Source organism: Grosmannia clavigera (genome assembly GCF_000143105.1).
Source record: "Grosmannia clavigera kw1407 unplaced genomic scaffold GCSC_173, whole genome shotgun sequence".
Taxonomy (NCBI): Eukaryota; Fungi; Ascomycota; class Sordariomycetes; order Ophiostomatales; family Ophiostomataceae; genus Leptographium; species Leptographium clavigerum.
The window spans coordinates 323,399-347,345 of NW_014040765.1; the positions used below are offsets into that span (position 1 = coordinate 323,399).

Here is a 23,947-nt window from a genome sequence, read left to right on the forward strand (position 1 = left end):
ACACGTCCATAAACGTTACACACCAACGATCTCGCTAGGTCACGGGGTGTCACGTGAGGCAGCCATCGCGCAGAGAAATTTGAGACGCATTTCAGCACCTTGCCGATTGGAGGGGCCGTTTATCTTGTCTATAGACATCAGTCTTGCAGGTTGGGTCGCATGCGATTTCCGGACCGAATGAAGCATGCTGGCTGGCTTCCTCTGCGTGTCTTTGTATCTTACCTTTGCGACGCAGAGCACAACGGCCGATTGCGCAGGCCACATCAATTTTGTAGAGGTCACCTTCGGCCCCGGGCATGCTCATCAGTCCGCTTTTCAGAAACGGCCTGCCGGTTCTTGTAAGGTTCCATCCAAAGAGGGCAGAATCCCATTCGGCTGATTGGGCCTCCGGATAAGCGGTCTTGGACGCAAATATCCTGATTGCCGAGAGAGCGAAGACATCTTCTACGGCATATACTTCATACGCCACGATTACGTCGTATAGAAAAAAAAAGGGAGGAAACTCCAAGCAAAAAAACAAAATCCTTGCCGAGGTAAGATAAGAGGAACGGACCACGCGTCGAGGCCCCACTGTGTCAATATGCGCAAGGCTCACCGTCCATGCAGTTGTCTACTCCGTAGGGACTTGTAATGCTGATGCAGTGCGTTGAGATGGCGCCACGAGCGTATAGTAACAAAGTCGAATGTTCTTCGGCAGTTGCGACGGAGACTGAGCAAAAAATTGATCGCAGACAGCTAAACCCAAATAATCTGCTTCTAATTGGTAGCCGACTGGTCTCTGCAACACAGTTACGATATGCATATCGGCCCGATAGTACTGTATATCCACCGGGCGGCTCCCGCACGGCACTTCTCTCGAAGCCGTTGCAGACTGCTACTACGGGATGTAACTTGGTTCTGTCTCGGTTTCTTACAACAACCCGACAGCTCCCACTTTGCTGGGCAAAGAGGTGGGGAAACCAGATTGTAGCGCTTACGAAATCCACGCAACCGAATAGCAGCCGGGTAGCTCCCAGACGTGCAAAGGCATGGGGCGCGACCAGAAAAGACTTCATCCCCGGTCCGCCCGTGACAGGCTGGCCGATGGGTCCTGCGTCCCATGTGAAATAGTAGCGCTTCCAAAGAGTGCCGCCCATTGGCGTGCTAGTCTAGGATAGTCCCGTCGTTACCCCGGTCTTGTACTAAAAAGACTGACATCTGTATTAATCCCCGATGACAGCAAAGCCTGCCAAACCAAGCCAAGCGACTGTAACGTGGAAAAAGGCCGCGCATACGAGAAACGTCGAGAACGTATAGCGATCGTATCCGGCGCAGTTGGGCGTACCGGGAGAGTATCCGCTTGACTCCTTGTCAGCTTGTTTCGTCCGTAAAGAGGTGCCGCCGGGGTGGAGAGCGTAAATAGGATCCCGGAACCCCCGAATCAATCTCTTGGCAGTCATTCTTGGCGTCCGGATCTACGCAGTAGAACTAATCCACCGCTTCCCCGGACTTGTACTAAAGATTCAGCCTGCCCGCATTCAACGGTCACTTTGCAAGTATCAACCTCACCCAGAACAAAGCAAACACAATCTCACCATGGACAAAGTCGCCATGGAAAACTTCGCGCTCGAGGCCGAAAGCCATCTGCTCCAATTCAAGGCCCAACTGCTCAGCCTGGACCGCCCCGTGCTAGTCGGCGGTGGTGTTCTGGCTGCATTGGCAGCAGTGGTAGTCATCACCTTACTCAAGGGCTTTTACAACCTGTTCCTGCATCCCCTCCATGATATTCCTGGTCCGTGGATTGCAGGTGCTACCCGTTGGTGGTTGTTTCAACGCGAGTTGGTGAAGGAAGATGCCCACGCCACCATTTTGAAGCTGCACCAAAAATATGGTACGTGCCGGTTGGTCCGCAGTGTTGCATAGCACCCAGAGAAACTAACTGTCCAGGACCGCTTGTGAGGATTTCGCCCGACGAAGTGTCCGTTAATGATGTCACGGCCTATACCGAAATCTACAGCCAGACCTCCAAGTTCCCCAAGGCCAAGTATTTCTACTACGCCTTCACCGACCAGACTGCCAATCTGTTCTCCATGTACGACAAAAAGGAGCACATTCAGGACAAGCGCTTGATGTCGGCAGCCTTCTCCAAGGCCGCCATTCTCCAGCGGGAAGACAAGATCTACACCATGGCCGACCAGCTGATGGACCGCATCGCCGGCATTTCCGATGCGAAACAGCAGTTTCCCCTCCTCAGTTCTTTCCACTGTATGACCCTGGATCTGATCTCTGAATTTGTTTTCGGCGAGGCTCCTGGCTCGTTATCCCTGAGCGACTTCAAGTCGCCCATTGTCCAAGAGATCGCCAATGCCAGTGCCACTATCGCATTTGTAAGTGTGGCATACGTACCACACCGTGTCAAACAAAGTAGCTAACTCTGGTAGTTTCAACAATTCCCTACGTGTCGCGAGCTGCTGCGTCTGGCCGGCCACTACAAGATCAAGGCGATTCCTAACCCGTTCCTCGGACTCGGACAGGTTCGTGAGCTACTGCCACACCGCACATCCATTCGTTGCTAATTGCCCGGCAGGTGGCTGACAAAGGCTTGGAAATAATGCGGTCGCCTGACAACACCAAGTGGACACTGTTTGGCGCCATGGTGGAAACTGCAAAGAAACACGGTATTACGCTGTCCAACGAGCACCTAGTCTCTGAGGGAATTCTCATGCTTGTTGCCGGCACCGATACAACGGCCATCGCCCTGTCTACCACCACGCACAATCTCATCCGGCGTCCAGAACTGTTTGAGAAGCTGCGCCAGGAAATCATGACTGTTGCACCAACACTAGATTCTCGGCCCAAATACAGCGATCTTGATGCCCTGCCATTTCTGGACGCTTGTGTTAAGGAAGGTCTCCGGATTAGCTCGCCTGTACGAGGAAGACTGCCGAGAGTTGTTCCAAAGGAAGGCTGGACTTTCAAAGGCCGATTCTTCAAGCCCGGTGTACGTGTAAACCAATCCCTCCACAGTGCCAGCCATGGCGAGCTAACAAATCACCAGACCATTGTGAGCGCGTCATCGCTGTACCTTCTTCACGACGAGGATGCTTTCCCATCGCCCGAAACCTTCGACCCGAACCGGTGGCTGGGCCTTGAGGACCAGCGGGCCGAGAAGCTGAAGTACTTCCACCCGTTCTCCCGAGGAACCAGACAGTGCATCGGACAGAAGTACGCCTCCGAATGCTCACCAGAGTAGAATGCAGCTGCTAACAAAGACAAACTAGCCTTTCTCTTATCGAACAGAAGATCACACTGTCGAGGCTTGTGCTCCGCTTCAGTCCGGTTGCCGTGTCTAAGCCCTCTATCGAGTGGGGCGAACTCGGCACCAACGCCGTGCCCGACACTCCTTTGTATGCTCAGTTGAAGTGTAATTGAGTGGCAGGTAGTGGCAACAGGAGCAAATTTACTGGTTTGCTATTAGGAGACGTTCGTTCGCTTATAGTTCTTTTGTCCGTCTAAATTGTATTGAGTTGGCGTTTTTCATTGGCCGTAAGTAGTATAGTAAGATTACCTCCATAACTGTGCTGCTGAAACTGCACTCTGTGATTGTATGGATAGCATCGGCCTCATTTGTATCGCTTGGCGCAAAGTTTGACCACTAACTTACTTCTGTTCCGCATCATCAGTACTGACAGCAAGATCATGTGCAGGAGACGTAGACGTGCTCTAAAAACAGTGTGTTGGACTTTGTGACAATTATTGCTTAAAAATGAACAGTTCTTCATGGAAGGTCCTGCCGAACGGAATGCTTGTAGGGCCTGTGCAGTGTAACGGATATTAAGCACAGGTCGGCATGGCTCGGAGGTACTCTACTACAACAAGACACTTGATTATTACTAAGCCCCATAGTCGGATAGATCCGAGCAAGCCGGTAGGGCAAGCACCTCAGGCGATTTGGGGAGCAAAAAACAAATGGTCCCGGAGGGGCTCGAACCCTCGACTTTCGCATTGTATTTCATAGAGGAAATATTAGTACGATGCGCTAACCAACTGCACCACGGAACCATGAGGAGGTTCATGGAAAAATCGTCGTTAGACGACTCCTTGGGTCGGTGGACACTCCGTATGGCTTCCTTCATACGCGGTCAAGTACTCTGTAGCTCACTCGCAATCAATTACACACCACGTTCTGCTATAGACTTGTAATGACAATCCAAGAAATTTTTCTCGTCTTTTGCTCTTCCTTGTGGTCCCTTTTCGTATCAGCCTTGTTGACGGCCTTTTTATTCTTCTTCAAAGCCTTTTTCTTGCTCTTCTCCATCTGCTTTTTTACATGTCGCGCACTCCATCGATCCAAAAGTTTTTCCGGCTTTGCCGGTGGCGGAACTTTTAAATCCAGATCGGCATTGTGCTGTCTGATGCCCAATAGTTGTCGCTCGACTGCGGTCTTCTCCACGGTCTCTTGCGTCAGCGGCGCTATCACGGGGTGCTCCTCCGGTATCCCGAGGGCTTCCTTCATTTTGGCCGTTGAGAAAATGTCCACGTGCAGCCCTCGCGGCTCAAACAGCTTCTCATTCATCTTCTTCACGTAACTTTTGGTCCGCGACCTGCTCACCACTACTGTGCCCAGCTCAGCCACCGCCTGCATGCCATAGCCGGCAAGGAGAGCCCAGTGATACGGGACGTTGGTGACCAGATCGCCGGCGGTGTTGAGTGCTCTCAGTGGCGGGTTTGCTGTGGACACAATGTTGAGGCCGTCGAGGAATTCGAGGAATTTTGCTTGCGTGATGGCGTGGACCTCGAGCGAAGGCGGGTAGGCACGCACAAACGGCCGGCCTCTTCCGTGCCTGACTTGTGGGATGGCAATGGGCCGTGAAAGGGGTATGCCGTCTGGGGGCACCGTGTCAGGCTTCAAGGCTGCTTTATTTCTTGGCGCTGCCGTTGGAGTGCTGCCAGGTGGATGAGAGGAGGAGGGAGAGTGTGTAAGCTCGTGCTGTACAAGTTCAAGACCGTCTAGGAGATCGGGAATTTGATCACTAATACTAGACATGTTGATTCTGTCTTGCCCCAGGGTATAAGAATGACTGAACGTCTTGACCTGTCCACATGGGGCAGTGCGCCATATATATATTTGTACATGTATATTATTCAAAGGCGCCACGTCACCTTTGGGACATGAAATTCATTTATATATATATATATATATATGTACGTACGTACACATTGAGCTCTCTGGATAGAAGTCACAGAGCCTCTACCTCAGTACTCCACAGTAAGAGTGAACATGATACATCAGACGGGATAGAGTTACATGTGGGCCGTTCAGCTGAGTTGCTGCAGGAAACTCGCGGGAAAGAAACACCGTATTGGGAAGTAATCTGCACGTAAGATGAGGGAGAAAACGAAGGTTGCCAATGGCAGGCGACAGCATTTTAATTCTGCGCCACGTCACGATTCTGATAAACGTCTTTGTTCACAAGCACGCATTGTATGGCGCCGAATAGGCTTGCTTATTGTTTAGCAGCGTATTCGGGAGCTGTTAGGCCGAAGTACGAGTAGTGGACTTGCAGATAAATTCTGAACCCTTGTCGAGTAAAACCCGCACGGTTACTTGGAGCTGAAATGGATTTACACAAGGCTTGATCACGTATACGCTAATTTCTCACTGCCATCCACGCAAGAGATCAGTCGGGCACTTTGCAGGTCTCTCTCGGCTCAATTTACGGTTGCATCGCCTACACAGCGTTTCTTATTTCCATGCGCCGCCAAGACTGGGTCAATCCCATTCGTCTTCAAAACGCTTTTGGTTCGAACCTGCAGCAGAAAAAGACAAAATATGAGCTGCCACTGATCGATCTGAGATTGTCTGAATGCTGGAGGGGTTCGATGTCAAAGTGATGTGCTGCGTCGTATCAACCAAGCTGCTGATTCTTCCAGTGCTTCTCCCGGGATTTGTAAGTAGGACTTTGAAATGGACGTGCATGCTGTCGTCTTCCCCAGCCATGTATTGCAGCCAGCTCACAACAACTTTCATATTGTTGTACTGTCCGTGAAGGTCCTTGTCGAAACACGATACGCAGTCGATGATGCAATAGAACGTCAGGTCTGCCTGCGGGATGTGTTGGAGAAGGCAATGTAAGACCTCGGCAACCGTCTCCGGTCGACTCGACAGAAAACTGTCGAGGTACGCGTCTGGTTTCTCGATCCTAATGTCGTAGCCCACCCTCTTCTCTTCCTGCTCCAAGAACAGTAGGACCTGCAATATGAGTGAGCGCACCAGCCCGATGGGCCCGAACCAGGGGTCGAGGCAGGCACTGTGAAAGCCGCAGAAGAAGCTGATCACTAGGTCATCTGAGTACGTTACGGTCATGTTTGCGACCAGTGTAGCGCAGAGAAGCGAGAGTGCAGAGAAGTTTCCAGATGCAGGAAAATTGCTGTTGCCATCCACGAGCAGCAGGTCAGAATGCGAACACCTCATCCACTCAGAAAACCTTGGGTTCTTCAATAGTGACTGTGCCTGGGCTTGCATCCCAACATCAAAATGACCTTTGCGTGCGATGATAGACTTCAGGTCGTTGTTAGGGTGCAGAATCAAATCATCTACACCGGTCGTCTGGGCGCCGTTAGCAACCGCTGACACAAACTTTTCGAGCAGCCGACCAGGAGACACCGCCATGGGTGGAGAGCCGTTTGATCGAAACTTGAGTTGATTTTCGAGCCTCTCTACGGTGGCTAACACGGCAGCACATCCTGTGTGACGTCACTGTCAGCGGCATCCCTATACTGTTCTGGTGGATGCAAATTGCACTTACTCTCATTGAGCACCATCACCAAGCCATTATTTGCATCCAAGCGGTTTCCCATAATGAATTCTCCCACTCGCCGCATGGCCTCATCGTGCTTCTCTTCTTCTCTCTTTTTTTGCTCCTTCAATTGCCGACTAAGTTGCTGTGTGGTGGCCTCTATTGAGACGACTTTTTCTCTGACAATGACTATCTCTTTTTCCGCATTCGAAGCCGCAACATATGCCTTGTTCACACCTTGGCGAACCTGTGTCAATGAAGCCTCAACACTTCTCACGGCCGCATGAGTGTGTCCAGCCCTGTCGTAGGCGCAGCCTTCTACCTGCCGCTTCAAGTTCTTTGCCTTTTGCTTTAAATCTCTTAGAACGGTGTCTATATCGGGAAGCTTCTCTTTGCGTTTAGATTTAAGAGCAAGCGGATTCCCTGCAAGCAATCAGACATTAGCGCTTTGAGTCAGGACGTCAATAGGCTTGGACAACGTGCATCTGTCTCGTCCTTTGAAATCTTTGGGCACTTCCGTTGGCACGTATCGGAACAGGTCTTCAACCGTGTGCACAATGGCATCGTACAAATCAGCAGCGCACCTGCTGACGTCGGTATTCGCCTGAAAGCTCTGCCCGAAGGACCGTGCATCTGCAACAGTGTCGCGAACCTCTGCAAAAGCATCATAGATCTTTTCTTTTTTATCGCTCTCCTTTGAAGCGTACTTGATATGTGTTAGTGATCGAAAACGGGTTTCTTGTTGGCATTGTCTTTTAGTCTAACGAACTTCAAGCACCAGGGCTATGCCAGCTTTGACAACACTCAGTCCATATTCGTTGGGAATGAGGTCGACAAATGGCTGAATCTCAGTGGCGTTGTCGCCCAGCTTCACCAATACTTTCTTGAAGAGCTGCTTGACGTCATTATCTTTCCTTTTCAGCCCGCTTTCGGCTTCATTGAGCTTGTCCAAGACTGAATCCCACGAGCTTTCAGGAACTATGACGTCAAACTTGATTGCCACGTATTCCCTTAGGAGCGTGTCCAGCCTCCTAGTGGCTTGCATCAGCTGAAGAGTTACTGTGTGCTTCGAGCTTTCAGGCGCAGCTTAGCTCACGTGTACAATACCGGTCGGACGAAGGTCGCTCTTTGGGCGTCCAGTTTCGACGAGTCGCCAAGCCCATCGTGGATTTTTCGTCCTGTTCTGTCAACGAATACGGCTTCCATGAATCATAGATATAAGAAGATGCTGCATTGAGTATCCCCCCGAGGAACGAGCGAAAGCTAGGGAGTCATTAATTTACAATAGCTGTTCCATTGTGGTCGTATAGCATCCTTGAAGAGGCAGTGCCGCGCTCGGTAATAATTGTGACGGCCCACATGTATGTATTAATATGCTTTTTCCACTTGGCATCGGAGAAGTCATCCTATCAGACGTCTTAGCGCTGACAAGGCTGAAGAACAGTGGCGCTTCGCTACCGCAGTCCGATTTTAGCTGCATGAGGTATGTCACATTGGCTGCTTTCATGCAGAGTACCGCTCGAGGTGGCCTGATTCTCGGCTATTGGTTTTCCAACCCTGCCCATTAACAGCGGAAAGATAAGGTAGCTATGGAGCTAATACGGAGTAGTGGGCGATGAATGGTGCGCACTCCAAAGAAGCGCCCAAATTCTCGCTCAGGATGGCAAGGCATAAAGTCCAGGCAGGATGTTAATGCCCCACGTTTCTGACCAATCAGAGTGGAAATATCTTGCCTCCTAACATCACTTGCACAAGCACATGTATTTGAAACATGCTCTTCTCTCCTCTCTTTCAGAAGAGGGCATGGCATCTAGGAATCAAGAAATCGCCCTTCTGAGCAGTGCAATTACACGAAAAGCAGTGTTCAATAAAGTAAAGTGTAATCACGCCTTCGCCAGGCGGGCACACTTGGTCGCAGCTGTTTTTCTTACCCTCCAGCTCACTGCGAACAAGCTATTGTGGCTTTGTCTGAAAGTCCCGAGCTATTTTTGACTTGACCTAAAAGTCTTCCAAGAAAATGGTCGATGCAAATGTCGCAGTCATGGATGATAAGCAGACTTTGACAGAGACAGTCTCACCCAAAATACCCATCAGAGATGACGGAGAACCCAAGGCAGATACGACAAAGACAAGCGGCAAACGAAACTTTGAAATCGACTTCGACAATGGCAGCGAAAGAGGTTACGAAGACGGCGGAGACGAAAACAGCCAAGGTGATGGAAACGACGACTTTGGAAGCGGTGGTGATGAGAAGGATTGGGATAAATATATCAAGTCTATCCCGATGGTTCATGGGTATAGAAAGGTGAACTTTGAAAAGTTCAAGAACTACTACGGCGATTTTACAAGACATACCATCGATGCCCTTGTTGTCGGGCCAAATACGAGCCATGAGATTAGGGAGGAGACTATGCGTCGAGGAATGTTTCGGACGGGAGAAAAAGCTTCCATCGAGTCTCCTGATGCGTGGATTCAACGTGTTCGCATTCATTCCAAGGCAGTCCTTCTCCACCTTGAGAATGCAGCACGTGTTGGTGAAGATTGGGACAGGACATTCCCGAGGACTTTCTTCAGGCCTTTCCGAGCTTTTATTTGCAGCCAACCACGGATGAGGCAAGCCCTCCTGGTCCTCGAAGAGAAATGGGGCGAAGCTGAACGTCTGGAGTTTCAGGGCCTAGCATCGGACTATACGAACGACTCGCCAAAAGAGAAAGGATATGCAAAAGAAAAGATGGAGACCGGGACGTCTGCAAGCAAGCCGATTCTAGACAGTCTCAAGGACGACAACTTTGCCGACGGGGATGAAGAAGAGTATAACGAGGTCAAATTCAGTGGTGACAGCATGGACAGTATTGACGCATTGAGACACATGCGCAGCTATGTCGACTTCGTCGACAAGGAAATTCTTCCTCTGTATCACACGTTCGAAACGCCATCAAAAATAAAAGTCCGCTTCAACGATCTATGGTATCTGTTCAGAGCCGGCGAGACCGTCTACTCGGCAGATACAGATGTCGTGAAGTCAAAGCGATCAGCATCCCGTTCGCCGACTTACCAAACGATCTGGCGGGTGTATTCCACATATCTGGATCCTGTCTTGGACGGCAAACCAGACGATATTGGAAAAAGCAAACGTGTGTTTGTGGTGAACTGCTACTATATTGACTTTGATGGTGAATCGTATGGGGCTGTGAAGCACTCGCTCAACATCAAGTATTTCGAGGGGGAGAGGGATATCGCACGGCTCAATATGATACCAATCCGATTTATGGAGGGCGCAGATGCATTTATCGACCGGCTCAGAGAACAGGGACGCAGGTTTCAAAATTATATCAAGATACGACATCTCGCCTATCAGGGATGGAATCTGATCAGCACACCAACGGGAGAGGCCATCGGTGACAAGAGCCATCTTGAGCACATCGACAGCAATGTGATCGTCGACTTTGCGGAGGGCTTTCAGCATTTCTCCTCCCACAAACCTGTCTTCAATGCGGTATCAGACGATGAAAGTGGATGGCGGCGGGGAGATGACGAGCTTCCAATTTGTCACTGGACTGACGCCAGCCGAACAAAATCTGTGCTTGAAGTCGTCGAAGACATCCAGCTGTCCGAGGGGATTGCGGACACAATACGACCGCTCAAGATGAAGAGCAAGATTGCCACTATTGGCGAGGATGATCTCATTCTGCTGCCCCGACGTCTCGTGGCCTACGTGCTGCGGGAGCGGCGCTTTGCTATGTTGGATATTGACTCTTTCAGCCCCATCAAGCAGCAGAAGAATATATTCTCCAGCCTGAAGATTAATCCCAAGCACAAGCGGCTGGTGAAGTCGCTCACTCGGGCCCATTTCATGAAGCAGGAGGCCCTCAAGAGGGGCGCCAATCTGAGCATGAACCAGGACATTGTTAGGGGCAAGGGCCTTGGCTTAACTATCCTTCTTCACGGCGTTCCCGGTGTGGGAAAGACAGCCACAGCTGAGGCGGTCGCGCAGACAAGCGGCAAACCTCTTTTTGTCATCACATGTGGCGATCTTGGAATTACACCTACGGCGGTTGAAGAATCACTGAGCGGGATCTTCCGACTGGCTCATCTATGGGACTGCGTCTTGCTTCTGGACGAGGCTGACATTTTCCTTTCCAAGAGAGACACGTCGAATCTACAACGCAACGCTCTCGTTTCCGGTGAGCAATCCGGAAGACTTTGGCGGAAACATTGCTGACAAAGCACTAGTCTTTTTACGTGTTCTCGAATACTACAGCGGCATACTATTCCTCACCACAAACAGGGTTGGCACGCTCGACGAGGCCTTTAAATCTCGAATCCATGTTAGCTTATACTATGAGCCACTCAAGCGACAGCAGACGCTGGCGATCTTCCAGGTCAACATCACCAAGCTCATCGAAATTGAAAACGAAAGGCGTGGAACACTCCAGGAGATGGATCTGTCCGAGCCAGCGCTGACGATCCACAGCGAGAGCATTCTCGACTATGCGGCTTGGTACTATGACAGCCACCCAAGTAATCGCTGGAATGGACGCCAAATCCGAAATGCGTTCCAAGTGGCCTCGTCGCTCGCATCTTATGACATGCACAAGGCCGCTATCGAAGACGACGATGATGAAGACGATGAGGACGAGAACCCTGTTTACCGAGGACATAATCCGTTAGATCCCTATTCATCACCATCAATGCTAAGTTGGAAGCAATTCGACCTGGTCGCAGATACGATCCGTCGTTTCAGCACCTACATGAATGAAACAACCAACGGAACTCCAGAGGATATCGCCAGAGTTGATGGCATCCGAGCTGACGATCCCAGCTACAAAAACAGCCTCAAGGCGCCAACATCGAAATATGTGCCGCCAGAGTTTCGTCAGCAGTCCAAGTCACCATCAAGCATGTTGCATGGTGGCACAGGTGCTAGAAACAATGTTCCCTTCCACGGAAATTTGATCCCCCACACGCCATTCGATCAGCGAGGCCTAGGACGCGGGAGAAGGGGAGGGTTCCAGCAGTTCCAGCAGGTGATAGACCCAAACACCTATCATGCAAGAGGGTCATCTGGAAGTCCTGGGGTCACGGAAAACTCGCGCACAAGGGGATTTGAGAACCATTCTTATGAAGAGTCTGGCCAGTACTTCGGAAGTGGTGGCGACTTCCAAGAGAGAACAAACAGTCGTTACGAAGGACATAGTTATGGGCATGATGCTGCACATGAAGATGACTATGAATGAAATTGAGAAATCGGACCAATAGCACTCACATTTGCTCATCTGTCATTGTTAGGCCTACGATGTGATGTACAAAATGTGCCTTATATCCAAGGCACTAGTATCACATGGCAAGCCTGAATATATTGAGATTTGCAGGCGTCTAGAAGTTTCTTGTTGGTTCTGTTTCTCTGTGTTCTAATTAACTACCTAAATGATGGAGTTTAGTGAAGCTGTTTTGGTACGATTTTGTTTGTTACGTTTTTGACGTACGAGGCAACAGTCGATATAGAATCCGGCCTGCATAGAACAGTCTTTCATATTCTCAAACTATGGGATACTGTCGCGTGTATAAATGTATAGGAATTTTAGTTCATAGTTGTGACTAATTCTTGAGACTTTAGTGGTAAACTTAGGTGGTCGCTATGGTTCTCAAACATAACGGATAAAGACATTTTGGTAGTATATCAGCTCATGGTTCTGTGTTGCTTCTGTCCAAGTAGAGCTGTTATAGTTCTACATATCTCTGGCTAAGCGATTGCGTGGTGCCGGAGATAACACAAAACACGTTGACAGGTCCAAAGTCACTGAATTATGAAGGCATCCTCATCCGCTCCAGTGCTAAAACTTCGGATGAAATCACCCACGCCTCACTTTGATATCACAAACAAATTATATAAAAAAATAACAACACAATGCTCTCAGTAGTGTGTCCGTTGTGTTTCAGAGAAAAGCACAAGTGAAAACAAATTTCACACGCGCTTCACGGTGCTTTTACCTCTAATCACGATAAAAAGTACAGCACCATTGATTTATTTCTGTCAGCAGGTGCTGTGGAAATTGGCAGTTTATTTGTTCTATTTCGAAGCTCGGGTTCTCGTCTCATGAAGCACACACTGCAGTATATTCAAGCCTTTTCACGCGAACCAGCGGGTGTCACGAGTTCATTGACAAAATCAAGTACAGGATCCAACATTGCGTATTGCACGTCACCAAGTGCCATTCGCCATGTCACATACATTTTTCGACCGAAAGGAAGATATGGGCCCTTCTGCAGCCGGTCATAGAGCCTTGGCGGGCTATAACGGGTCGCTCTCAGCTCCTTTGGCTCAGCGGGTTCCCAGCTTTGGAGAAACGCCTAGTAGTACTCAGAATACTTCTACATCCAGTGGATGTGGTTTTCGCAGCGCATCCGGTAAGCTGCCGCTTTTTCTGTCGCACGATTTGCACTGTCAAAAGAAACAACTCCTTCTGACAGTTCCCTCAGATCCCGTCGCAGTTCCTCAAAATGACACAAAAACTCTTGTTTCCGAGACCAAAGCCGATAATGGCTCAATCCACACTTTCGCGGGTGCGCAGAAAGGCCCCGTGACACGCAACACAAGCATGAACATGGACCAGGGCTTCCAAGTGCCCAGCAGCACTGCCACCACCCCAAAGCAGACAGGCCTCGACCGTATACTCGAAAACCCTTCTTCCAGCCTCGAGCACAGTTCCCTGCTACCTAGACGGTTTGGAAATGCAGTACCCACGACAGCGGACATCAAGACGAGTGAAAACATGCACGTTGGACAGCCGCTGCGTCCCAGCCTCTTCCCAGAGACAACCCGGCCAGGAATCCAGCCGTTTGGCCTCACAGGTTCATATAGCTGGAATGATGGGGGGGAATCGCCCGAGCAGTTGGTTTACCGCCTCCAGCAGGGCTTCAGCCCCAACTATTACGGCAATATTTTTGCAGAGCGCAATAAGAGCGCCAACGTGCCAGATCACGAGAACTGCTCAGTGTTTCTGACGGGACTGCCGATCGGCACGACCGTCCGATGCCTGCTGGAGAACATCTGCAACTTTGGGCGTGTGTATTCGACGCACATCAACCCGCCGGATGTAGCAACCGGCCACCTGCACAGCGCGGCCAAGATCGTCTTCTTCGACGCCTTCTCGACGCAAAAGTTCATCCACCACTGCGGCACGGAGGGCATGCAGATCCGTGGCCACGTCGTGCGTGCAGTTCACAACCGGGTCAAGAGCTATGCGGCCCGGGAGAGCCGGATGGCCTCGCGCGTGCTCCTCATCTACGGGCCGGTAGAGATTGTCAACCCGCAATCGCTCAACGACTTCTTCTCACGCTTCTTCAAGTACGAAGTCGACTGCATCATCAGCCACGGCGCCAGTCGCCACACGCCCGACTGCGTCCTCGTCGAATATCGCTTCGCCAGCTACCGATGCCAGGCCCAGTCGGCCAAGAAGTGGCTCCGCTCATCCTTTCCGGGCTCCGTCGACGTGTTCTATGGCGAGGATCCCTGCGCCCTGCCGCCGTCCCGGATCGCTAACGAGCGCTTCCTCTGGGATATGTTCTGGGGCACCAAGACTACCACACGGGCTATCATGATGGACATGGCCGAGCAGCAGGCCGTTGCCGCGGCTACTGCCAGAATGACGTCCGGCGTGCGGCCCTCTAATCGATGGACCCCACCCAATGACCGCCAATGCGTGTTTGAGTGAGCACACTGAAACATCCTGGAACCCGTTGCAAGAACAAGTGTCTAGGCTCAGCTTTTCATGCTGTCTCTTTACCAAGGAGTGGATCAGTATACTTCTTTGCATTTTGAGCTGAAGTGGGTGTTTTGATCTCATTGTCTTGTCTGTTTGATGATGTGCTTATGTAATCAAAACGGCGAGTTTTCCACAAGAACATTGGTTTGTTTGTACTATCATTGTTGACAGAAGGAGATGTACGGGGTATAGGGTAATTCGAGGTTGAAAGCAGAGCAGAAACAGAGCAGCAGACGAAACATTTTGCCCCAACGGTACCTACAGTTGGTTTTGTTAGGGCGGCAAGGAACGCTTGGATTGCGTCGGCATACAACCTATGGCCAGAGACGCTCATTCTTCCATGTAAACCCATCTCGAACGTAACGCCGCCTCTGGTGTTGCCGGTCCGTTGCGCCCTGCCAAAACTCGACCTCCACGCAGCCAACGGCATACACCAGCCAGCCCTCTGGCGCATAGTCTAGCTGTGCTTCGATGCAGATGCGAGCCTCTGTCGCCTCCTCCATCTGGCTCTCGCTCTCCTCGTAGGCCATGACCTAGCTCTTCTGAGGCGAGGCTAGCGCACTGATACGCGACATCAACGGCCGGGCCAGAAAGTCAGCAGCACATTCAGCAGGGGACAGTCAAGTTGCGCGCCCCCAGATGCGTACCTTTCAAATCAGAGGCCCCCAGTGGAAAGCTAGAGGTGGTCGCGCTTGACGCCGTTCCTAAAGATGAGCACGCGTGCATCCTGGAGGCCGTTCGTATTCACCGTCGACACCGTCATCGCGTGCGGCTCCCAGACCAAACGCGAGCCGGCATCGCTCCGGGAGATCGCCACAGCATCTGAGAGCCACCGAATAAGGGCCTCCCGTTGTGTGGCTGGTAATTAGCTCTAGTCGAGCTTGTCGTCTGTTATATTTGATGTTCTTAGTCTCTTCGTTGACATCTATGTAACATGCGACAAAGTCACGTGATCCTAACAAGAGCAAAAGCTGTCCGATCCGGATGCGCGTGTAAAATACGGAGTACGGAGTACGGTGTACTGAATTGTGTTATGGGCTACCTCCGGAAGTTGTCGGCATGCACAAATACTATACCTTGAACTCCGTGTTTGAATACGACTCCGCAAATAGATGGAGCTAATTATGTTGGAGCCCAGCCTTCCGTCACAATTTGGAGGCCTCCACATGTACTCCGTGGCCATTTCGACAATATCCTGTCTATTCCCAACCTATGGAGCACGTGTCCTCCAAACTTCTCCAAAATGTGCACACTCCTTGTTTAGTCGTATCTTACATACGCACTGTGAAGTCTTCTTGCCAAGTTGACAGTGCCATCGACAACCTTTTTTTTTTGACAGAATTTAACCCGATGTGTATTATGTAAAGTATGGGGAAGTTTGCAATTTTTTTATCTTATTTGCTGCAAGGAGAGTCTCGCAATGGGACGTAGCGGCGGCATAATCCTGTGCCGTCTCTACTTGAAGTTTCCGTTGCACAAATCCGATCGGCGTCATTTGGCACGAGATTGTCCTGGCCTGCCTGGCCGTTGAAAAAGACGGTTGTAAAGGCCATCGATGCGATGTTCAGCGAAAAGGGCACCATGCCCTGCTCAGTCACGAGCCCACGGCGTAAGTCGCCTTTATGGAATTTTCACACTTCTTCCGTTCTGAGTGCCGAGCAATAATTGGCAGGCATATTCGCAGTAGCTGTGGAATCCGTGGCCGCGGTTTGAACGCACCTGACGAAGTTGTCACAGATATTGTGCATACTCTCCAGAGCCACTGCTTTTATCTCTGGAGGCCAGTGGCGGCTCAGAGTGCTCCAAGCCATAAAACTCGACGGTAGAAACTCAAAATATACCGACTGTATACTCTCTTCAGGAAGAAGAAGTCAGTACAAATTCCGCCATCAGCTCGTCAAACCATACCACACGGTCGAGCTAGCAATGTCATTACAAGAATTGCATCGATCGTTACTTTTTGTCTCGGCCAGAGCGTCGTTGACCATCTAGCGTCCGCTAGTATGCCCTAGTTAATCTAGAAGAGTATATAGATATCTGATCTCTTAGGTTGAAGGTCATAACGTATAAGTTGCGGCTCCCTTTCGTATTTTTTTTGTTTAGAGGCCCCTACCACTCCTCCGGATTGTCTCAGAATGTATGATCATCTCATGGACGCCATTGTCATCAATATGCTCATCCGCGCTCCAGCCGCAGCAAATTTCCATACGTCTTAGTTGTCTCCGGAAATTCCTATAGCAGCCCTGTGCCCAAATGCGATATCATAGCCGCTGAGCTGTACAGTTGCAACGATGGCTCGTCATTGTGCTCAACTTTCCAAGTTAGTGATTCCATATGTTGCACGTCAGGCACCACTTTCTCCCATGACGCTTTCACGGTTACCTATCCGGCTTGGAAGACCAGCTCTGTCTATTCGCAGAACAAATTTACGTATTAGATTTTCCGCGAGAAATTACGGCTTCAAACCGCCTCGGACTCAATGCCTCCTCGTATGTCTTGTCGACCGAAACTTCCTAGACAGGCTTATTTTGACTGATAATACCCAAGAGAGCGGGGTATCGTTGGGAGCAGTGACGGCGGAGCGAAGCATCACGCCTGTCCTGAGTTGCGGACAAAGTGTAACGGGGGCTAATTTGGAGGATAGGCGTATTTGTAAACTATATATCTAGATGCTCGTAACATCGCAGTCTGCTATTAATTTTTGCCTCTGGCTATTAAGCCGGCGTCCTTGTTCTGAGCCGACTTTTTGTATCTTGCATCAGATGCTCTCGACGCCTAAACCAGTATATAGTACGCCGTGGCTGCTCAATCCGGTAATTCAACAAAGATAAGGGAGGAGGGAATTACAAGGTTCGACACGATGTTAGTAACGAGGTTGGATATATCTTGCAAGGCCATATATGTGGTGGCGATTAGCCATGGGACGATGCAAGCTTGTGCTTGGGCATTATGGCATGACCACGGATGTATATGTCAAATCCGTTCCGAGTGCGAGGTTCTTTTGTTTTCAATCTTGGAACACCATTTTAAGGGAGATCTTACGTCTTGAATTGAGAGCTGCTACCGTATTTGCAGTGCGTATCGGCGATACTGCTACTAGCCAAATGTTAAGTCCAACCCTATGATAAGCGCTTCTGTTAAGGTGCGGATACATGACAACCTGTTCTGAAAAACAAATCTTGTATTTTTTTTCATAAGCATTCACTCACTGTTATATAAGAACTATGGTAGCTTCTATTTTTATCCAATTTCCTAACCTACCTTACGATTTACCCATTCTTCTTAGTAGAGTTACTGACGTATGAAATGTAGCTAAATGCTTTTACACCGAATTTGCAAATAAGGATGTAAGTTACTCCGTACTCATACTTTGGGCACTGCATGTTTGGCTGGGCTGACTATTTGGCTGGTGGCACCACCTGAAAACGGAGTATGGCAGGTGGTCGCTTTCTGGGAAAATGATGCTCTGGGTGTAGGGAGAGAGAAGACACCGAGTGGGTCCGCAAAGTCTATTACAATGGGCCGTATAGTGAAGCGAGGCCGTAACAAGCTAGCGTTGTCATTCAACCACAGCCAACTTTCAAGTCAAGAATCTAACGATCATTTTAGTCGGAATGACATATTGGTACTAGTAGCGCAGCCTCTCGGCGGAAATAAAAGCGGCACTCTGTACTAACTACCGAAGAGAGTATACGCATAACGCGGGGGCGTCTACAGAGTCAACGCAAGCAGAGGCTTCAGCGCAATGGCGGAAGATGTGTAAGAGGGCACGCAAAAGGGGTGGAAACAGCGGTACTAATTAGTAGAGATTGTCGTAATTTCATTGGCCATATCCGGGAGCTAAGGCGACCAGGAAGATGGGTACGTAAGCTACCTCAGTCTTATCAATGAACGCAGTGCGATTGCCACGCTTTTTACTCCGTAGGTCGTTAGCCATCATAACGATGTAGAAAAAGGAACCGCTGCCTGACTCTAAGTAGAATAAAACGCTGCAGGCTAAGGAAACGACAAAAAAAAAAAAAAGTCGAAATAAAAAATGGATAAAATGCCATGCTGATAGAACTGACAAGGTTAATAAGATACGAGGCCAAGGCCCCTCTTCCACTTTCCTCCACCTCCCACCTTGTTTGTCCCCCTCCCCCCCCCGGCCTGCCCCCAACGCTCGCCATCACCGCCAAGGTTCTTGGCGTTTCCTCATTTCTTCGCTCCGACTGCTATCCAGCAGTGGCGAGACGATGGGCTGCGGGTTGCTCGTGGTTTTGGACATGGCCTTGGTCTTCTCAAACTCGTCCAGCAGCTGATGGATGGTGCCCAGGGGAAATTCGTGGATGCGTGGCCGCATCTCGATCGGGCAAACGTCGGAATCGTAGTCCTTAAACTCCTCCATCGACAGGTTGAGCCGCACGATCTGCTTCCATGACACGATGCGGTTGCTAATGAGAAAGGCGGGCACGCGGGCCATGGCCATTTCCTCGAGGATCCAGCGACGGTGGAAGAAGTCGCGGTTGAGCAGGTCGATGCAGCCGATGACAGAGTCGTGCTTGTGGTTGAAGTAGCCGAGGGGGAGCAGGGGCACGGCCCACTGATGCTGCGGTGCGTAGTTCTCGGGGTGTGCCTCACGGTCGCCGGGCTCCTGCCAGGTCTTGGGCATGGCCGCGTCAAAGTCCTGTATCAGCTGGATGCCCAGGTCTGTCTGCGGCCTTTTGAGCCCGAGCCAGCCGATGACCATCTGGGCCTGCTGGTAGACCTGGTACATGGTAGTCCGGACTCGTGCGTGCTCGGCCGCGTCGGTGCGGTTGAGACTGATGCAGTCAATCCATACCCGTAGCCGCCGCCGTCCGTTGTCGCGGTCCCGGTCGGCGACGTGCCGAAAGAGGCTCTTCAGCCAGCCGGGCGCCAGGCCGCCGCTGCCCACACTGCCGCTGCCGGTGCTGGTGCTGGCGCCGCTGCCCATACTGCTGCTGCCGGCCTCTTTCTTCTTGTTAAAGCTGCCGCTCTCGGATGCGCTGTCGTGGGCCCTTTTCTGCTGAATGATCGGGTGGAAGACGTTGCGGGTATGCTTCAGGGCGTGAGCGACGTTTGCCGGTATCGTCAAATGCGATCGGTCCAGGATGATCGTCTCGAGCTTGCTTGCGTCGCCCAGCAGCCCCGTCACGACGACAAAGTCGCCGCTGTCGCGCAGCGGCAGCGTCACCAGGCGGCAGACCACCGGGTCGTCGACGTTCCGGGCTCCCTCAATGTCCACGAAGCGGACGTGATCGGCCGAAGGCAGCCTGCTGTAATGAATGACTGATGGCATGTTGGCCTCCATAGGTGTCGCACCCGCAGCTTCTCACAGGCACGCTCGCAGCTCTGTGTCTTGTCAGGTGAGAAGGATGCAAGCTGCTCTTTGGCCCTCTCATCTTCTGCGGTCCTTTTTATTCAAATCGCGCCGTTTCCCTTGTCGCAATGGAACGCGCGCAGGACTTTTGGGAAACGGGTGAGGAAAAGAGGAAAAAAGAATTCTGCCTTGTGATGGGACCTGCCATTAAAAGGCGCTTATCTGTCTTACTATATGTATTAAGTCTGTACGGAGTACGGAGTGCCCGTTTTGCAAGTTTTCGAGTTCCCTGCACTTACGCGAACAAAGCGCCTCCAAATTGCACCGGTTTAGGCCATCATTTCCTAAAAAAGCCCTAGTTGCACGAAGAAACAGGTGAACAGTAGCGGTAAGGAGAAGTCTCTAGCGGTGTCTATGCTTCATTAGTTGGCTAGCACCAGGAAGTCGACTAGGTCCTAAATTTGTCGAATGGAGGTTCTGGCCCAGCGTTTCACACCGTTATCCGGTTGATGACTTACGACATAAATTTCAGCGGGGTATCGCTAAAACGGACATGTCAGGGTTCGGCCGAGCTTGAGTGGCCTGAATCGTTTGACAAACCGAGCATATGGGGAACAAATCGGCCGGCATATGTACAGAAGCTTGTGAATACTGCTGTAAAATCTTTCAAGAGTAGTCGTAATCAGCTTTGGATACGTCTTTGTTATTTGTAAAATATTCTTCCTAGCACCTTATCAGATGAAGTTGTGAAAAAAAAAAAAACCCACCAGCACGTATCTTTTAGCGGTCATGATGTATCTTGAGACAACTGTTCCACTCACTACGGAGTACTCCGTACGTCGTAATCCTTTTTTTTTTGTTCAGAACCAAAGAAAACCCAAACCCGCATTTGATACCGACAACAAGCTAGCCTCTCAGGTGGATCAACAAGCGAGAGCCCAAGCAAGAAAAAAGAAAAAAAAACGTGGCTTGTTTTTGACTTGTCTTGGGACCACCGTGAATCGAACACGGGTCTCCTCGGCCACAACGAGGTATTCTAGCCACTAAACTATGGCCCCGTTTCTCGAAGAGTTGTCAGTTGATGACGGGGGGCCCGCTAATTGCGGCTACGTGCACGGCGACATTGGACTAGCGCCGGTACAGAAGATGCGCTGCCGTGCAACAAGAGGCTCGGTAATGGTTTGCTCAACATGCCCCGTTGTGCGAGGGGGGAAACGTAGCAGCAGAAAATTGGGGCTCGTCAGCATACTCTCACGAATGAGCATTATTTTACGCCGTCCACGATTTGAGTGGCAATGACCGTTTCTTGTGCAATCTCGATGAAAACGACTGTCGTGGAACTATGGATATAAGACGGCTTTGTTTTTCAACTACGATATCTGGGGCAAGACTGCCCATATTTGGGATGATCTGCTATACTTCTATTACATCACGGGGCACCGCACTGTTTCGTACTTTTCCGTCCTTTGCCAAGTCATCCGGGTTGCCTTCTGCCTTCAGGAGTTTCGCAATCTGATACGTCATCCCTCCGCTAGGGCTTTGAATCCTAAAGCTAGGACCACATCTCGGTGTTTGCGGTGCTTCAACAATGCGGAAAGTTGCTAATTTTACTAGTTATTCTCCTAACAGAGCGATTACACAAACGATAAATTGCCTTCAGGCCGAAAAACTGCTCGGGAAGCAAGAGTTATATCCTCCACACCAATCTTTTAAATTCGCGTGGTTAAGTTACCGTATGGCATACAATTCGAAACGGAGCTGCCAGATGCTTCCCTGTAGTCCTTGTTGGAGTAGTCCCGATGTCCCACCACGTGTAAGCTTAGCAGTCTGATGGTCCCAATATATACCCAGGATCGTGGTCCTTCTGTTACCTTCATCGAAGCTTCGACCCGCTTCATCATCTCGAGCCGGTGAATTCTCTCAAGTACAATTAGGTCTTACCTTTCGTCCGTCAAACGACCAGGTCGTAAAGATCCGGGACCGGAATATCGCCTCACTCCAAAGCGGTGCAGATGTCGACACTTTTAAGAGCTTTCTTAAGATTGTCTCACATGGATTGCAGCAACAGCTGGCCTCAGGACGTGCCTACTTCTTGATAAACAGAGTCCTCATTCAGTGATACGGAGGAATCAAAGGATGTGTAGGAGTCAAGTTAGGACTGCTGTAGTCGGGGCTTCTTATTATCAGGCCAAACTAGACGATGCTGCTTCTGGAACAAGCGCCGATTGCGGCTGGGAAGAAAATGGCGTATTATGGTTGGATATCGGATAGTCTTAATCAGCCTCGCAGTGCATATCTTACATTCGAGAAGTGGAAGACAAAAAAAAGCTGTAAGGATATGATGGCGATGACATCCTCCCAGGTTGCCAATAGCGCGGTAAGAAGAGAGAGCCGACAGACTGCCAAATTATATATGAACGGTTGCTATTCAATGGATGGTCACACTTCCACGCCATTTTTTTTTCTCCGGCCGGCATGGCCTTTTTTGACGTCTTTAGTTGGTGAAAGCTGCTTCTTGCAAATATCCTGCCACCTGCAAAACAATCAAGATATACAGAAGCACCTTGATAAAGCAAGCTGCAAATACTGATCAGGCAGCATAGCATCATGACGGCCGCCGATAATAATGAAGAGAAACTAAAATGTACGAAGACCAGTGACACATTATTAGCAAGAATACCTCCAGAAGTGTCATTCGCAGATATGACAGTACGGAGATCTGCGACAACCGTGCTGAAGACAGTCTTGAGGGCGGCAAAGAGCTCATACTGGGAAGGACGACTATGGCCGACTGCGTCAGCGCCGTGATGCCACAGAAGACCTTTAGGCGACTGTGTCGCAGCAGGCGATACGGCAACAGAGCACGGTCGCCTCAGCTTGCCGACCCGACAAAGAGCGCCACGCCCCCGAAAACAGGACCGAAGACGACGATTTCACGCGTACGGGGCGCCACCCCATTTGATGCCCAGCAACAGCGTGCAGGCGGCCGCGAAGCAGACGAAATCGACAAAGTCAATGGTAGCCATCCGACCGCGGAGGATCTACAGGCGTTCGTGGTACGTCTGGGGTGCCTAGCCGTCGTGGTCGTCTAGGCTGTCGTGGCTGTGGCTGTGTTGGTGGCTGAGTTGCATTTGGGGGGCTTGGGTAGGCGAGCGAGAAAGGCGAAGAGCAGGACGACGATGCCGCCTACTGGAAGAGTTCAGACTGGCTGGTCGAAAGGAGCAGAGACCGTGGCTCACACGTAAATATTTAATGTCATGTTACCTCCACGGACGCTGCCGAGCAGAGGACCGACCACCTGGATGAGGGCCACTATGTCCATAGCAATGCTGATCAGCACTGGGCGCTTTTTCGGGGGACCAATGATGGCGACGGTAGTGGTAGCTCCCGTCAAGATGCCGGAGCCTCCTACACCGCAGATGGCACGCTCAACGATCACCATCGGCGACAAGCTGCGGCAAGGCTCCCAAGCTCAAAGATGACAACGAACGTGATGAACGTTAGCAAAAGGGTTATGACATGTTGATGGAGCCAGGCCGCATTGGTAGCAACCCGGGAGCCGACCTAGAGAGAGAAGATACAGCAAATCCTGTCCGTCTAGGGTAACATGGCAAAGGCAGTTGTGAGGCTCTAAGAGTACCTGTCACTCAATCCTTTGTCTTTTATTATTCTTGTACTTTCCAGCGACATCCATACTTGAAGATGAGGTATGCCGAGCTACACTAGCCGAATACGAACCGTTCTGAGTATGGACGCATTCACGGCGGACAACAAAGTAGCAAGAGTCAGTTTCCCAAACAAATTCCACCCGGTTTTTAGATAAGCCCCGACCCAACGGCCCTAACAAAATTATTTAGCACCCAACTGTTTTTACCACTTAAATCAATTGTTCTTCTATCTGTTATAAATATCGTTTCTCGCATCTTAATTATTTTCCTAAATAATTCGCATCCGTTTTGATGCTTAGGTAGCGCCTGAACTCTATAGCATAACACGGACCCGAAATTACTGTCCTCTGTAGAAGATGACTTTCAAAATTTTCCTGGTCCGGGTTTTAGTTTACAAAGAGCTGCAGCCCTTCT

The 23,947-nt window shown here is 50.4% G+C and overlaps 8 protein-coding genes across 8 annotated transcripts; 4 read left to right on the top strand and 4 right to left on the bottom strand.

Moving 5' to 3' along the window:
* Positions 1 to 1,575: 1,575 nt before the first annotated feature.
* On the top strand, positions 1,576 to 3,411 carry CMQ_7363 (cytochrome p450 monooxygenase; the record flags this gene model as incomplete). The annotated part of the gene is made up of 6 exons (XM_014314368.1): positions 1,576 to 1,870; positions 1,927 to 2,366; positions 2,421 to 2,513; positions 2,567 to 2,980; positions 3,038 to 3,204; positions 3,261 to 3,411. The coding sequence occupies 6 exons, from the start codon at positions 1,576 to 1,578 to the stop codon at positions 3,409 to 3,411; spliced, it is 1,560 nt and encodes a 519-aa protein (XP_014169843.1).
* A 757-nt stretch (positions 3,412 to 4,168) lies between these two features.
* CMQ_7121 (uncharacterized protein) lies at positions 4,169 to 5,026 on the bottom strand (the record flags this gene model as incomplete). The annotated part of the gene is made up of 1 exon (XM_014314126.1): positions 4,169 to 5,026. One exon carries the CDS (start codon positions 5,024 to 5,026, stop codon positions 4,169 to 4,171), a length of 858 nt encoding a protein of 285 aa, XP_014169601.1.
* Positions 5,027 to 5,752: 726 nt separating this feature from the next.
* Positions 5,753 to 7,824, bottom strand: CMQ_7224 (uncharacterized protein; the record flags this gene model as incomplete). Its single annotated transcript, XM_014314229.1, has 4 exons — positions 5,753 to 6,726; positions 6,789 to 6,916; positions 7,364 to 7,485; positions 7,549 to 7,824. 4 exons carry the CDS (start codon positions 7,822 to 7,824, stop codon positions 5,753 to 5,755), a joined length of 1,500 nt encoding a protein of 499 aa, XP_014169704.1.
* A 972-nt stretch (positions 7,825 to 8,796) lies between these two features.
* CMQ_7280 (aaa family ATPase) lies at positions 8,797 to 12,016 on the top strand (the record flags this gene model as incomplete). The annotated part of the gene is made up of 2 exons (XM_014314285.1): positions 8,797 to 10,963; positions 11,013 to 12,016. The coding sequence occupies 2 exons, from the start codon at positions 8,797 to 8,799 to the stop codon at positions 12,014 to 12,016; spliced, it is 3,171 nt and encodes a 1,056-aa protein (XP_014169760.1).
* A 1,362-nt stretch (positions 12,017 to 13,378) lies between these two features.
* Positions 13,379 to 14,494, top strand: CMQ_7750 (uncharacterized protein; the record flags this gene model as incomplete). Its single annotated transcript, XM_014314755.1, has 1 exon — positions 13,379 to 14,494. One exon carries the CDS (start codon positions 13,379 to 13,381, stop codon positions 14,492 to 14,494), a length of 1,116 nt encoding a protein of 371 aa, XP_014170230.1.
* A 365-nt stretch (positions 14,495 to 14,859) lies between these two features.
* CMQ_7279 (uncharacterized protein) lies at positions 14,860 to 15,075 on the bottom strand (the record flags this gene model as incomplete). Its single annotated transcript, XM_014314284.1, has 1 exon — positions 14,860 to 15,075. The coding sequence occupies one exon, from the start codon at positions 15,073 to 15,075 to the stop codon at positions 14,860 to 14,862; it is 216 nt and encodes a 71-aa protein (XP_014169759.1).
* A 3,638-nt stretch (positions 15,076 to 18,713) lies between these two features.
* Positions 18,714 to 19,856, bottom strand: CMQ_7337 (uncharacterized protein; the record flags this gene model as incomplete). The annotated part of the gene is made up of 1 exon (XM_014314342.1): positions 18,714 to 19,856. The coding sequence occupies one exon, from the start codon at positions 19,854 to 19,856 to the stop codon at positions 18,714 to 18,716; it is 1,143 nt and encodes a 380-aa protein (XP_014169817.1).
* A 2,792-nt stretch (positions 19,857 to 22,648) lies between these two features.
* CMQ_7644 (uncharacterized protein) lies at positions 22,649 to 22,957 on the top strand (the record flags this gene model as incomplete). Its single annotated transcript, XM_014314649.1, has 1 exon — positions 22,649 to 22,957. The coding sequence occupies one exon, from the start codon at positions 22,649 to 22,651 to the stop codon at positions 22,955 to 22,957; it is 309 nt and encodes a 102-aa protein (XP_014170124.1).
* Between the last annotated feature and the right edge of the window lie 990 nt (positions 22,958 to 23,947).